Here is a 13,861-nt window from a genome sequence, read left to right as displayed (position 1 = left end):
GGCGCCCCAACTTTTTTTTAAGACTTTTTTTTTTTAAAGATTTTACTTACTTTACTTTAGATTTTACTTATTTTTTTAAGATTTTTTTTTTTTTAAAGATTTTACTTATTTATTACAGAGAGAACAGGAACAGGAGGAGGGGCAGAGGGAGAGGAGAGGCAGACTCCCCACTGATCCCAGGACTCTGAGATCATGACCTGAGCCAAAGGCAGATGCTTAACTGACTAAGCCACCCAGGTGCCCTTCTCCCACTTTTTCTTAACACTTTAAAAATGTAAAAAACTGGTCTAAGCTCAAAGACACACAAAACAGGAGATGGGAAGGATCTAACCCACTCTGTAGTTTGCCAACCCCTACTTTTATAGTAATAACCGGAGGTTATCATAAAAATTTATCCTCAAAATCCAAATATGGGCTTAACTGTCAGTCTATTCTAGAAAGTATTAAAAAGTAACAAATGAATAAAATTTTCTGCACATTATTTTCCCATAGGCTTGAAGACATGGAGAGTTGTTACAGACATCTCTGTGAATAATGACATGGTAATCTGCAAGTTTAATTACCTGTATTATTATTTGGAGGATAGATTCTATTAAGTACAACCTACCTAAAGAAAGTACGTAAGTCACAAATGTTCACAGCTTGATGAATTTTCCCAGAGTAAACACCCAAGTAACTAGCACCCAGACCATTACCAGGACTCTTCTGTGGCCCCCTTCCAGCCATCTCCCTCCTCCTGCCCTACCACACACACACAGGGAGCCACTACTGTGACTTTTAACAACCTGGATTAGTTGGAGATCTTTTTCGTGTCTGACTTGTTTCACCTATTTTTGACAATCCATGTTGTTGTGTATAACTGCATCTGTATTATTTTTCAATTTAAACTTATTTTAAAAGTTTATTTGAAAAATAAAGCTTAAACAGCCAATTAGTGCTACAGCTTCTGCTATGAAAACATCAGTTTGCTACCCTGCCCTCATTCTCTATTTCCTTTTACATAGAGATGATCATTTAGACTTCTCAGCTAATATTCAGTATTTCCCTATAGGTCTCCAAATAACATTCCTACGTTGCCTTCTCTTGGATTCAAAGTTGCAGGCATTATCCACTGACTTCCCACCACACAAGAGGAAGATTTATTTCTTAAACACATACACACCCCTCCCATCTATCTCCTACCCCGTATACTTCCCACCCCACCCTTCCAACAGTTAAATCTTCACTTTGATTAGACAGAAATTCAGCATTTTAATTGTGACTATATAAAATACTATTTACAGCAAAACAATTGCATACTGCACATTTGTGTTGCTACAGGTTTATAATTATCTTTTCCTTTGCTGGGTATCTATGTATTTAATTCAGTCTCAAACTTCTGTTCTAAATCTGTTCAAATATATGATGTAATTCTATCAATTTTATTATCTTGAAATCATTCCCAGAGCTTTCCCACCTGCTACAATCTAGGCCTGTCATCTCTGGACTTTGCTTCATCATCCCGGAAATTTCCTTCTCTCATGTTGGACCCTCTGCTTCCTAGACCCCACATTATCTTTTTTGATTTACAACCTTATTACTGTGGGAGCACATCTTCCAGTAGTTTCCCAAAAAGGGAAGCCTTGCATTACCAGAAAATGTCTTCATTCATCCATCTAGTTTGAGTTTGTAGAGAATTCTGGTTTGGAAATAAATAACTGTCCCTCAGAATTGCAAAGGCAATGCTCCATTGTCTTCGAGCTTCCTACTTTGCTATATAGCAGAGAAGTCGGCTGCCCTGATGTTTTTTGAGTCTTTGTATAAAGCCCCTCCCTACTACCCCTCTACCCCTGGTCTTTGGAGTTTGTAGGACCATCTCTTTGTTTCCCATTTTAAAATTTCAGGACATTGTGCCTAGGCCCAGAGTAATTTTATATACTATGCTAGGTACTCAGTAATCCTTTCAGACAGAAAACAGTACTTTTGGTTCATTACTTTTGATTCATTTTTAATGACTTCATTCCCTCCATTTTCTCTCTGGAAATACTAGCATTCAGGTGTATATAAAACAGGTGTATATGCATCTCTAAATTTAAATTTCTAAGAGTTCTCATATATTATTCAAGTTTTGTTTGAAGCATTCAGTATATTATATCCCTGAGAATGACAGATTTTTGTTTTACTTTTAGAGGTAGAAAAATGGAAATATGCTTATCTTTACTTAGTCTCCCTCCCCCTACCCCCACCCCCCAATCTATGCCTCCTGTTTCCCAGCTTAGAGACTCTACACTTCACCCTCTCAATCTCCCACTATAGGGCAGGAAAGTCTGAAGAGTAGGAAAGGAGATCAATCTAGTGTGCTAAATACTTTTTAAACAGACTAAGCAATTCTGTTTTTAGCCTCGCCTTCATCCCCACTTTTACTTGTGCCCCCAATTTCTGAGCCTTTCAGGGATACTGCATTATAAACCAAGTTGCTTCTCAGCTTTCCAAGTTGATAGAATTCATTTTTTTCTCTTGTTAAGTCAGCTTACTTATAAAGCTGTTGAATCTAGTTGTTATCCTCCCTACTATCTCTTTGTCCTGTGGGTTCATAAACCTTTACTTTTTAATTTCACTGGAGTTTGGAGAGCAAGCAAAAATAAATACAGTTCACCCTTGAACAGCACAGGGCTTAGGGATACCAACCCCACCCCCACGCAGTCAAAAATCCACGTGTAGGGGCGCCTGGGTGGCTCAGTCGTTAAGCGTCTGCCTTCAGCTCAGGTCATGATCCCAGGGTTCTGGGATCGAGCCCCACATCGGGCTCCCTGCTCCGCGGGAAGCCTGCTTCTCCCTCTCCCACTCCCCCTGCTTGTGTTCCCCCTCTCACTGTGTCTCTGTCAAATAAATAAATAAAATCTTTAAAAAAAAAAAAAAATCCATGTGTAACTTCTCACTCTCCCAAAACTTGTAACTACCAATAGGACACTGTTAACCGAAAGCCTCGCCATTAACATAAACAAAACATTTTGTATGTTATATGTATTACATACTGTATTACAATAAAGTAAGCTAGAGAAAACATTAAAATCGTAAGACAAAAACATGTACAATACTTTATTGAAAAAAACCTACACATAAGTAGGCAAGTGAAGATCAAACCGGTGTTGTTCAAGGGTCAACTAACTGTACATGTGTTCAGGTCCCAACTTTAATCCTGTCACTAATCATTTCTATTTTCTCTGTGTATGTGAACTATTCTGAAAATTTTAAAGGAGGCAAACAAGCATGTCATCTCTTAAAGTAACTTCCCATCTCTTTCACTGCTATAGCTTGAGAAATCAGAATAAAAAGGACTCAATGAAGCCGAAGTTATGGGCTTGATCGATGTGAAAAGTTGGTTTAGACACAAAAATTTTGCTACACTCCTGAACTATGCTCCTCAAAAACACAAAAGTAATTTATCACAAATACTGGAAATGAACTCAAATCATAAGCTTATGTCTTCAATGTACATAGTATCATTTCTATACCTAAAGAAATACCTAAAAAAAAATCAAGATTTTATCTGACAGAGAGATGTATTTTAATTTCCTTCCACTGACAAGTATTTATATGCAATTTTAATTTATATTTTATATTTACTAAATATAAATGGGGTCTTCATCTCTATACATCTCTTCCACATCACTCTGGGCAAGTTTTCCATTTTTATTTTGTTCCCTCAAGGCTTAGGATTTCTTCTTTCCTTCTTTTAAAAACTGGCTACTATCCGTGCTGCCACTACCAGCCTGGTCTCATGTCACACTCAATCTGACGCCAGTCCACCAGAGTATTTCTGTGATCTTTGGCAATGAAGAGACGGACAGATGACAGACCCTTATAGCAAGTACCACCATGCAACAGTTCAAAGTCTCAAAATCTCAAGCTTAACTCTCTTCCTTTTTTTATTCTAATTAAATTAAATTAACATATATTATTGGTTTCAGAGGTACAGGTCAGTGATTCATCCCAATATAACACCCAAGGCTCATTACATCACGTGCCCTCCTTAATGTCCATCATCCAGTTACCCCAGCCCCCCACCTCATCCCCTCCTGTTTGTTTCCTATGATTAAGAGTTTCTTACGGTTTATCTCCCTCTCTGATCTTTTTTTTCCCCCTCCCTTCCCCTATCTATGCTACTATTTCTTTTTTTTTTTTTTTTTAAAGATTTTATTTATTTGACAGAGAGACAGCTAGAGAGGGAACACAAGCTGGGGGAGTGGGAGAGGGAGAGGCAGGCTTCCCGCTGAGCAGGGAGCCCGATGCAGGGCTCGATCCCAGGACCCTGGGATCATTACCCGAGCCGAAGGCAGACGCTTAACGACTGAGCCACCCAGGCGCCCCGCTACTATTTCTTAAATTCCACATCTGAGTGAGATCATATGATAATTGTCTTTCTCTGACTTATCTGGCTTAGCGTAATACCCTCTAGTTCCATCCACGTCATTGCAAATACCAAGATTTATATTTTTTTGATGGCTGAGTAGTATTGCATTGTGTATATATGTAACACATCTTTATCTGTTCATCTGTCGATGGACATCTAGGCTCTTTTCATAGTTTGGCTATTGTGGACATTGCTGCTATAAACACTGGGGTACAGGTGTCCCTTCGGATCACTACATTTGTATCTTTGGGGTAAATACCCAGTAGTGCAATTGCTGGGTCGTAGGGTAGTTCTATTTTCAGCTTTTTCAGGAACCTCCATACTGTTTCTGGAGTGGTTGCACCAGCCTGCCTTCCCACCAACAGTTTAAGAGGGTTCTCTTTTCTCAGCATCCTCACCAATATCTATCGATTTCTGACTTAATTTTAGCCATTCTGACCAGTGTGAGGTGGTATCTCATTGTGGTTTTGATTTGTATTTCCCTGACGCCCAGTGATGTTGAGCATTTTTTCATGTGTCTGTTGGCCATTTCTGTATCTTCTTTGGAGAAATGTCTGTTCATGTCTTCTGCCCATTTCTTGTTCTTTGGGTGTTGAGTTTGGTAAGTTCTTCATAGATTTTTGATACTAGCCCTTTATCTGATAAGACATTTGCAAATATCTTCTCCCATTCTGTCGGCTGTCTTTTGGTTTTGTTGACTGTTTCCTTTGCTGTGCAAAAGCTTTTTATCTTGATGAAGTCCCAATAGTTCATTTTTGCCTTTGGAGATGTGTCTAGCAAGAAGATGGTGCGGCCGAGGTCAAAGAGGTCACTGCCTGTGTTCTCAAGGATTTTGTTGCATTCCTGTCTCACATTTAGGTCTTTCATCCATTTTGAGTCTATTTTTGTGTATGGTGTAAGGAAATGGTCCAGTTTCATTCTTCTGCATGTGGCTGTCCCATTTTCCCAACACCATTTGTTGATGAGACTGTCTTTCTTCCATTGATTATTCTTTCCTGGTTTGTCAAAGATTAGTTGACCATAGAGTTGAGGGACCATTTCTGAGTTCTCTACTGATGTGTGTGTCTGTTTTTGTGCCAGCACCGTACTGTCTTTATGATTACAGCTTTGTAATAGAGCTTGAAGTCCAGAATTGTGATGCCACCAGCTTTGGTTTTCTTTTTCAACTTTCCTTTGGCTATTTGGGGCCTTTTCTGGTTCCATACAAATTTTAGGATTATTTGTTCCAGCTCTGTGAAAAAAGTTGATGGTATTTTGATAGGGATTGCATTGAATGTATAGATTCCTTTAGGGAGCATAGACATTTTAACAATTTGTCCTTCCAATCCATGAGCATGGAACATTTTTCCAGTGCTTTGTGTCTTCCTCACTTTCTTTCATGAGTGTTCTATAGTTAGTCCTGACTACAAATCCTTTGCCTCTTTGGTTAGATTTATTCCTACATATCTTACGGTTTTGGTGTAATTGTAAATGGAATCAACTCCCTAATTTCTCTAATTGTCTCACTATTAGTGTATAGAAATGCACCTGATTTCTGTGCATTGATTTTATATCCTGCCACTTTGCTGAATTTCTACATGAGTTATAGCATTTGGAGGTGGAGTCTTTTGGGTTTTACACATAGAGTATCACGTCATCTGTGAAGAGTGAGAGTGTTCTTCTTTGCCAATTCGGATGCCTTTTATTTCTTTTTGTTGTCTGATTGCTAAGGCTAGGACTTCTAGTACTGTGTTGAACAACAGTGGTGAGAGTGGGCATCCCTGTTGTGTTCCTGACCTTAGGGGAAAAGCTCTGTTTTTCCACCCTGAGAATGATACTTGCAGTGGGCTTTTCATATATGGCTTTTATGATACTGAGGTATGTTCCCTCTATCCCTACACTGTGAAGAGTTTTAATCGAGAAAGGATACTGGGGTTGCCTGGGTGGCTCAGTTCTTAAACATCTGCCTTCAGCTCAGGTCATGATCCCAGGGTCCTGGGATTGAGCCCCACATCGGGCTCCCTGCTCAGCAGGGAGCTTGCTTCTCCCTCTCCCACTCCCCCTGCTTGTGTTCCCTCTCTCACTGTGTCTGTCAAATAAAATCTTAAAAAAAAAAAAGGATACTGTACTTTGTCAAGTGCTTTTTCTGCACCTATTGAGAGAATCATATGGTTCTTGTCCTTTCTTTTATTAATGTAGTGTATCATGATTGATCTGCAGATGTTGGACCACCCTTGCAGCCCAGGAATAAATCCCACTTGATTGTGAACAGTCTTTTTAACGTACTGTTGGATCCTATTGGCTAGTATCGTGGTGAGAATTTTTGCATCCAATTTCATCAGGGATATTGGTCTGTAATTCTCCTTTTTGATGGGGTCTTTGGTTTTGGGATCAAGGTAATGCTGACCTCATGGAGTCTGGAAGTTTTCCTTCCATTTCTATTTTTTGAAACAACTTCAGAAGAATAGGTATTAATTCTTCTTTAAATGTTTGGCAGAATTCCCCTGGGAAGCTGTCTGGCCCTGGACTCTTGTTTTTTTGGGAGATTTTTGATGACTGCTTCAATTTCCTTGCTGGTTATGGGTCTGCTCAGGTTTTCTATTTCTTCCTGTTTCAGTTTTGGTAGTTTATACATCTCTAGGAATGCATCCATTTCTTCCAGATTGCCTAATTTGTTGGCATATAATTGCTCTTAATATGTTCTTATAATTGTATTTTTGGTGTTGGTTGTGCTCTCTCCTCTTTCATTTATGATTTTATTTGGGTCCTTTCTCTTTTCTTTTTGGTCAGTCTGGCCAGGGGTTTATCAATCTTACTAACTCTTTCAAAAAACCAGCTCCTAGTTTTGCTGATCTATTCTGTTCTTCTGGTTTCTATTTCATTGATTTCTGCTCTAATCTTTATTAATTCTCTTCTCTCGCTGGGTTTAGGCTTTATTTGCTGTTCTTTCTCCAGCCCTTTAGGTGTAAGGTTAGCTTTTGTATTTGAGACCTTTCTTGTTTCTTGAGGCTTTTATTGCTATATACTTCCCTGTTAGGACCACCTTTGCTGCATCACAAAGGTTTTGAACAGTTGTGTTTTTGTTTTCATTTGTTTCCATGAATTTTTAAAATTCTTCTTTAATTTCCTGGTTGACCCATTCATTTTTTAGTAGGATGCTCTTTATCCTCCATGTATTTGAGTTCTTTCCAAATGTCCTCTTGTGACTGAGTTCAAGTTTCAAAGCACTGTGCTCTGAAAACATGTAGGGAATGATCCCAGTCTTTTGGTACTGGTTGAGACCTGATTTGTGACTCAGCATGTGATCTATTCTGGAGAATGTTCCATGGGCACCAGAGAAGAATGTGTATTCTGTTGCTTTAGGATGGAATGCTCTGAATATATCTGTGAAGTCCATCTGGTCCTGTGTGTCATTCAAAGCCCTTGTTCCCTTCTTGATCTTCTGCTTAGATGATCTGTCCATTGCAGTGCATGGGGTGTTAAAGTCCCCTACTATTATTGTGTTATTAATCAATGTACTTCTTTAATTGTTATTAATTGGCTTATGTAATTGACTGCTCCCATGTTAGGGCCATAAATATTTACAATTGTTAGATCTTCTTGTTGGATAGACCCTTTAATTATGATACAGTGTCGTTCTTCATCTATTACAGTCTTTGGTTTGAAATCAAATGTGTGATACAAGGATTGCCACCCCAAGCTTTCTTTTGGTGTCCATTAGCATGATAAATGGTTTTCCACCCCTCACTTTCAATCTGGAGGTGTCTCTGGGTCTAAAATGAGTCTCTTGCAGACAGCATATCGATGGGTCTTGCGTTTTTATCCAATCTGATACCCTGTGTCTTTTGATAGCAGCATTTAGCTGCTATTCAGAGTAACTATTGAAAGATGTGAATTTAGTGCCATTGTATTATCTGTAAAGTCACTGTTTCTGTACATTGTCTCTGTTCCTTTCTGGTCTTTGTTACTTTTGGGCTTTCTCTTTGCTTAAAGGATCCCCTTTAATATTTCTTGCAGGGCTGGTTTAGTGATCACAAATTCTTCTAGTTTCTGTTTGTCCTGGATGCTTTTTCTTTCTCCTTCTATCCTGAATGACATCCTAGCTGGATAAAGTATTCTTTGCTGCATATTTTTCTCATTAAGTACCCTGAATATATCATGCCAGTCCTTTCTGGCCTGCCAGGTCTCTGTGGATAGGTGTGCTGCCAATCTAATATAAGTTACCTTACCAAAACCTTGTAGGTTATGGACCTCTTATCCTGAGCAAGTCCTTTCAGGGTTTTTATCTTTGTCTCTGAGATTTGCAAGTTTCACTATTATATGTCTGGCTGATGACCTATTTTTATTGATTTTGAGGAGGGTTCTCTGTGCCTCCTGGACTTGAATGCCTGTGTCTTTCCCCAGATTGGAGAAGTTCTCAGCTATAATTTGCATCAGTATACCTTCGGTCCGCACCCCACCTCTCTCTTTTTCCTCTTCTTCTGGGATCCCAAATACTCTATTTTTTCACTTTATGGTATCACTTATCTCTCGAATTCTCCTCTCATGATCCAGTAGTTATTTATCTCCCTTTTTCTCAGCTTCATTATTCTCCGTTTTGTCTTCTATATCACTAATTCTCTCTTCTGCCTCATTTATCTTAGCAGTTAGAGCCTCCATTTTTTATTACATCTCATTAATAGCCTTTTTTATTTCAACTTGATTAGATTTTAGTTCTTTTATTTCAGAAAGTGATTCTCTAATGTCTTCTGTGCTTTTCTCAAGCCCAGCTAGTATCTATATTTATAATCATTATTCTGCACTCTAGTTCCGATATCTTTCTTATATCCATTAGGTCCCTGGCAGTCAGTACAGCCTCCTGTTCTCTTTTTTGAGGTGAGTTTTTCCGTCTTGTCATTCTTGCAGAAAGTGGTCACTTTTCTATCTGTAGAATTGCAGGAATTCTTTTCTTAGATCTCCAGCTGACTTTGCAGGTGTTCTGAATGATTTGATAGTATCTAGCTGAATTCCTGGGGCCAGACAAAACTAAGGTTTCCTACTTCTCCACCATCTAGACTCCTCCCCCTCCTATTCAAGCTTAACTCTCTTCCAAAAAGACCCAGTCTTTTCTTTAGAGTACCACCCTACTTTTTCAAACAACATGCAGACAGCATTCCCTTGAGATGAAGAAAGATACTTAAAGGATAATATGAACTTCTACTTAAATGCCAAAGTAGCAACTTTAGTCCTTCCATGACACATAACCACAGTCATTTGTTTTTCCTTCTGTGGTCTAAATAAAAAAAGAAAAGAAAGGGAGGAGGGAAACCTTCCTATAGAAGCATCCAATCATAACTGAAAAATTTCAAAACCTTTTTCTTTGTTATTTTTGCCTCTCCTTCTGGATTCTCTAGCATCTCTAGCTTGCAGTTAAAACTTATAATACATCAAAATGCTAGTATCTTTGCTTTAGGGGCAAAGTAGTGAAAGAAGGTGAGTGGTTGTGTTGCTGTTTTGTTTGGAAGCAGTGAGTGGTGGCAAAACTCTGGATGTACTGAAGAAAGGCAATAAACTAGAAGGTAAACTGTGGCCCCAGTTTCCACCTCGAGTTAGTTTTCTTAGGGCTCCCCAAAACCGCAGTCCTTGCACCTGTGGGGCCCTTACCCTATCACACAAAGAACCAACCATCAACTGATTGGGAGGGGGGAGGGGAGGAATCACCGTTTACACTGCCTCACTAATGAGTTTAAGATGCATGCAGACTCCATTTCTGTTGTCCTCATGAAGCCAACCTTCTGGATGCCTGGCTGAAACTTGTGAACACATACCTTCCACAGGGTTTTCAAACATATTTATTTTTAAATAAACCTTAAGAATACACCCTGTTTGTAATTTGGGGGACTATCAACAGTAAGTAAAAGTTATTAATACCATTCCTGTGGTGTATTATCAGATAATCATCGAGAATAGGAATTCCTGAGAATAATAATTGTTAGTTATTAACAATCACAAGGAAAATAATTTAAAAACTCTGAATGAAGGCCATAAGGCAAAATCAAATATATAAATTTCTAGTGCAAAAAATGTATATGGAATTCTCTAGTAAAAATGTATATGTAAATGTTTTTAAAACCTAACTGTTGGAAGAACCAGCTCTTTTGTACTTACAGCACAGAATTCTTCAAAGGATATTCTTCCATCTCCATCCTTATCTGCATTTATTATGGTTTTGTCTACAATTTGCTGTAACTGTGTATCTTTCAGATTGTTCCCTACCATCATCTTCAGCACCTGGAAGAGTTCCCCATTGGAAATATAGCCATCTTTATCCATGTCATAGATACGGAAAGCAACTAAAAAAGAGAGTAAATAAAATCAATGACAATTATAAGGCAACCACAAGTAAATACTTGAAATGAGGAAGAAAAAAAGTAAGCTATCAAATATCTAAAGTTAGAACTATGATCATCATCGTAGTTCCCACATTTGATCTTGCCTCTAGGAGCAGGTAAACACAGTTGGGTAAGAGTATGGGCTTTGGAATCAAGAGTGCTTGGCCAATTAATGTACCTAAGGGTTAAGTTATTTAACCTTGCTAAGCTTCAGTTTCTACACATAAAATTGGGACTAATAACAGTTCCACCCGCCCAAGTTCTTTAGAGTACTATTTATGATGACAAATAATACATGTGAATTGCTTAGAATAGTGTCTGAAACATGGCAAAAGCTCAATAAATGATAGCAATTGCTATTACTATTATTCTCATTTATATTAAGTGTTCATTTACAAAGAATGTCTGCATATATCCTGTGCCTCAGAGAACTGTTACTGAATAAAATGTCTCTCTAGTTAAGAGCTGAATACCTTAAAAAGGTATCAGATGTTCACTGTAATAGAGGCTGTCTACATAAACCAAAATAGTGGACATCTGGCTAAATAGGCATATAAACTAAGTTTACCTAATCACAGAACATTTCTTCACACTTTCATGAAAAAAATCTCTTACCCAAGACACGTAGTTTTTACATAGCTGTTTTCAGTACAAGGAAATTGTTTTGTTTCTATCCAACTAAAAAGCAACCATGACACATTGTTTTTAAAAACTACTAGTTGTAAATGTCCTAAAAGGACTTTCTCCAGAATATAAAATTGCTGTTATATATATTAAGGATCTAGACTATTCTTTTCGAATATCTTAAAAGGAGGTTATAATGTAGTATAGGGTAGTAGTGGCGGAAGAGGGAGAATGAACTCATTGAAGAAAAATACTTACACCTCAACTTCTGTTCCTTATCTCCTTTGACACTGAACTGAGAGACTCCCTCAATGAATTCTGAATAAGAACAGAAAGTGTTTACAAATCAGAAGTTTCTATTTTTTAGGTAGAAAAATACATAACCCCCCACACACAAACTCACATATCCACAAAAGGATGTTTCCTTGCTGCAAAGGAAAATAACACTAAGCAGTGTTTTAAACTGGAAATGCCATATTTGAAACTTCAACAAGGATCTATATATATTTTTTTTAAATCTGAACTTGGAGTTCTCTAAGGTCAAATCAATTTGAACAAAATTTACTATGTAATACTGAGCTTACCACTAAGAGACACACTTCTTTAAGCTATTTCTTTCTTTTTGGAATGTAACTCTAAAAGGGGGGGCTCTTAAAAAAAAAAAATCAAGCCTCATGTCAGGCTCTCTGCTCAGTGGGGAGTCTGCTTCTCCCTCTCCTCTGTGCTCTCTCTCAAGCAAATAAATAAAATCTTTAAAAAAATAAATAAAAACATCATGGCTCACCTGGCTGGCTCAGTAGGTAGCACATGTGACTTACGGTCTTGAGGTTGTTAAGTTTGAGCCCCCACACTGGGTGTAGAGATTACTTAAAAACAAAATTCTTAAAAAAGAAAAGTATTGGGGTAACTGGGTGGCTCAGTTGTTAAGTGTCTGCCTTGGGCTCAGGTCATGTTCCCAGGGTCCTGGGATGGAGCCCCGCATCAGGCTCCTTGCTCAGCGGGAGGCCTGCTTCTCCCTCTCCCACTTCTCCTGCTTGTATTCCCTCTCTCGCTGTCTCTCTGTCAAATAAATAAACAAAACTCTTCTAAAAAAATTAAGTATTATAAAAAGATTATGTGTTGTTTGGGTTTTTTAATTTTTATTTATTTTAAGTAATCTCTACACCCAACATGGGGCTTGAACTCATGACACCAAGACCAAGAGTCTCATGCTCTTCCGACTGAGCCAGCCAAGTGCCCTGATTATACACTTTTTTTTGCCAGAACAAAAATAATTTTGAATTTTTGGTTCTAAAATTCAGACCCATTTAAATAAAGTCTTGTGAAAATGATCATTTTTCTTCACTGCCTGCTAAACACTAAGTCATAAAATCAGCTTTAGGTCCCCCTTAGTTTAAAATTCAATTCCTGGAACAAAAATAACAAAATCTGATGATGACAAATCACAGAATCAAATATAAAATTTTGTACCATGGTAATATTAGCAAAAGCACTATCATTTTACATAAAAACCTAGATTAAAATAATCCTTTGTACAATGCTCACATCCTTATTATTACACCTTAATTTATACTGGTTAGTCTAAGTCTCATTCTTTAAAAAAAGTTTCTAAAAATGCAGTTCTGGGGTGCCTAGGTGGCTCAGTCAGTTAAGCGTCTGCCTTCGGCTCAGGTCATGATCTCCGAGTCCTGGGATGGAGCCCCATGTCGGACTCCCAGCTCAGTGGTGAGCCTGCTTCTCCCTCTCCCTCAGCCACTCCCCCTGTTTGTGCTCTCTCACTCTGTCAAATAAAATCTTTAAAAAATGAAACAGTAAAAGATCTCTTAGTTCATTAAGGTTCATATACCACAGATTTTGAGAATTTAACAATCTATTATATGATCAATAAACATTTTTAAAAAACTAAATTTGTCATTTTAATACAGAAAACTAAGATTAGTCATAGATTACATAATTTGTTAAATTAAAAAAACTACTTTCTTACCTTTAAAGTCTACTTCTCCATTTCCATCTGTGTCAAATATATCTATTACTCGCTGTACTAAAGGATTCTGTTGTAACTCAGGCAGAGACATGAACTCTTCCACACTCAAAGAACCCGAATTGTCCAAGTCGAGCTTCTTAAATCTCTTTCCTAGCCTTTTAATTTCATCAGCATCAACTAAAAGCAAACCAAAAGAGGTAGCAAGATTTACAAATGATTTTATGAAAATAATAGGGAAAAAAATCCAGCAGTTAATCAACAGTTTAATTTCTAGTTTAATGAAAAGTTACATAATACTATTGGTTAATTCCTTATAACAGAGAAAGTCATATTTTCATTTGGTTACCTTTTTGTTTGCCTGCCCCTGCCATAACATAAAACTGACTGTATACTGCACCAAGATATTACAGGATTACAATGGTAAGCCGATCATGGAAGTCAGGTGATTCCTACTAGGCAGGCTAAATCTCTATTCCGTACACCAAAGCATCTTTCACTTATCTTTTTAAA

General features: G+C 37.8%; 1 protein-coding gene across 4 annotated transcripts in view; it reads right to left on the bottom strand.

Moving 5' to 3' along the window:
- The window catches only part of PPP3R1 (protein phosphatase 3 regulatory subunit B, alpha), a 77,955-nt gene that overhangs the window by 8,482 nt on the left and 55,612 nt on the right, over nucleotides 1-13,861 (bottom strand). For all 4 annotated transcript variants that reach the window (XM_036119291.2, XM_078056461.1, XM_036119293.2 and 1 more), the window contains 3 exons: nucleotides 13,352-13,528; nucleotides 11,626-11,685; nucleotides 10,520-10,704 (listed from right to left, as the gene is read on the bottom strand). In XM_036119291.2, coding sequence (XP_035975184.1) covers nucleotides 10,520-10,704; nucleotides 11,626-11,685; nucleotides 13,352-13,528 — 422 coding nt within the window. The remainder of the gene's footprint in view (nucleotides 1-10,519; nucleotides 10,705-11,625; nucleotides 11,686-13,351; nucleotides 13,529-13,861) is intronic.

This window comes from Halichoerus grypus, chromosome 10, assembly GCF_964656455.1.
Source record: "Halichoerus grypus chromosome 10, mHalGry1.hap1.1, whole genome shotgun sequence".
Classification (NCBI taxonomy): domain Eukaryota; kingdom Metazoa; phylum Chordata; class Mammalia; order Carnivora; family Phocidae; genus Halichoerus; species Halichoerus grypus.
This window is presented reverse-complemented; position numbering and strand designations above follow the sequence as displayed.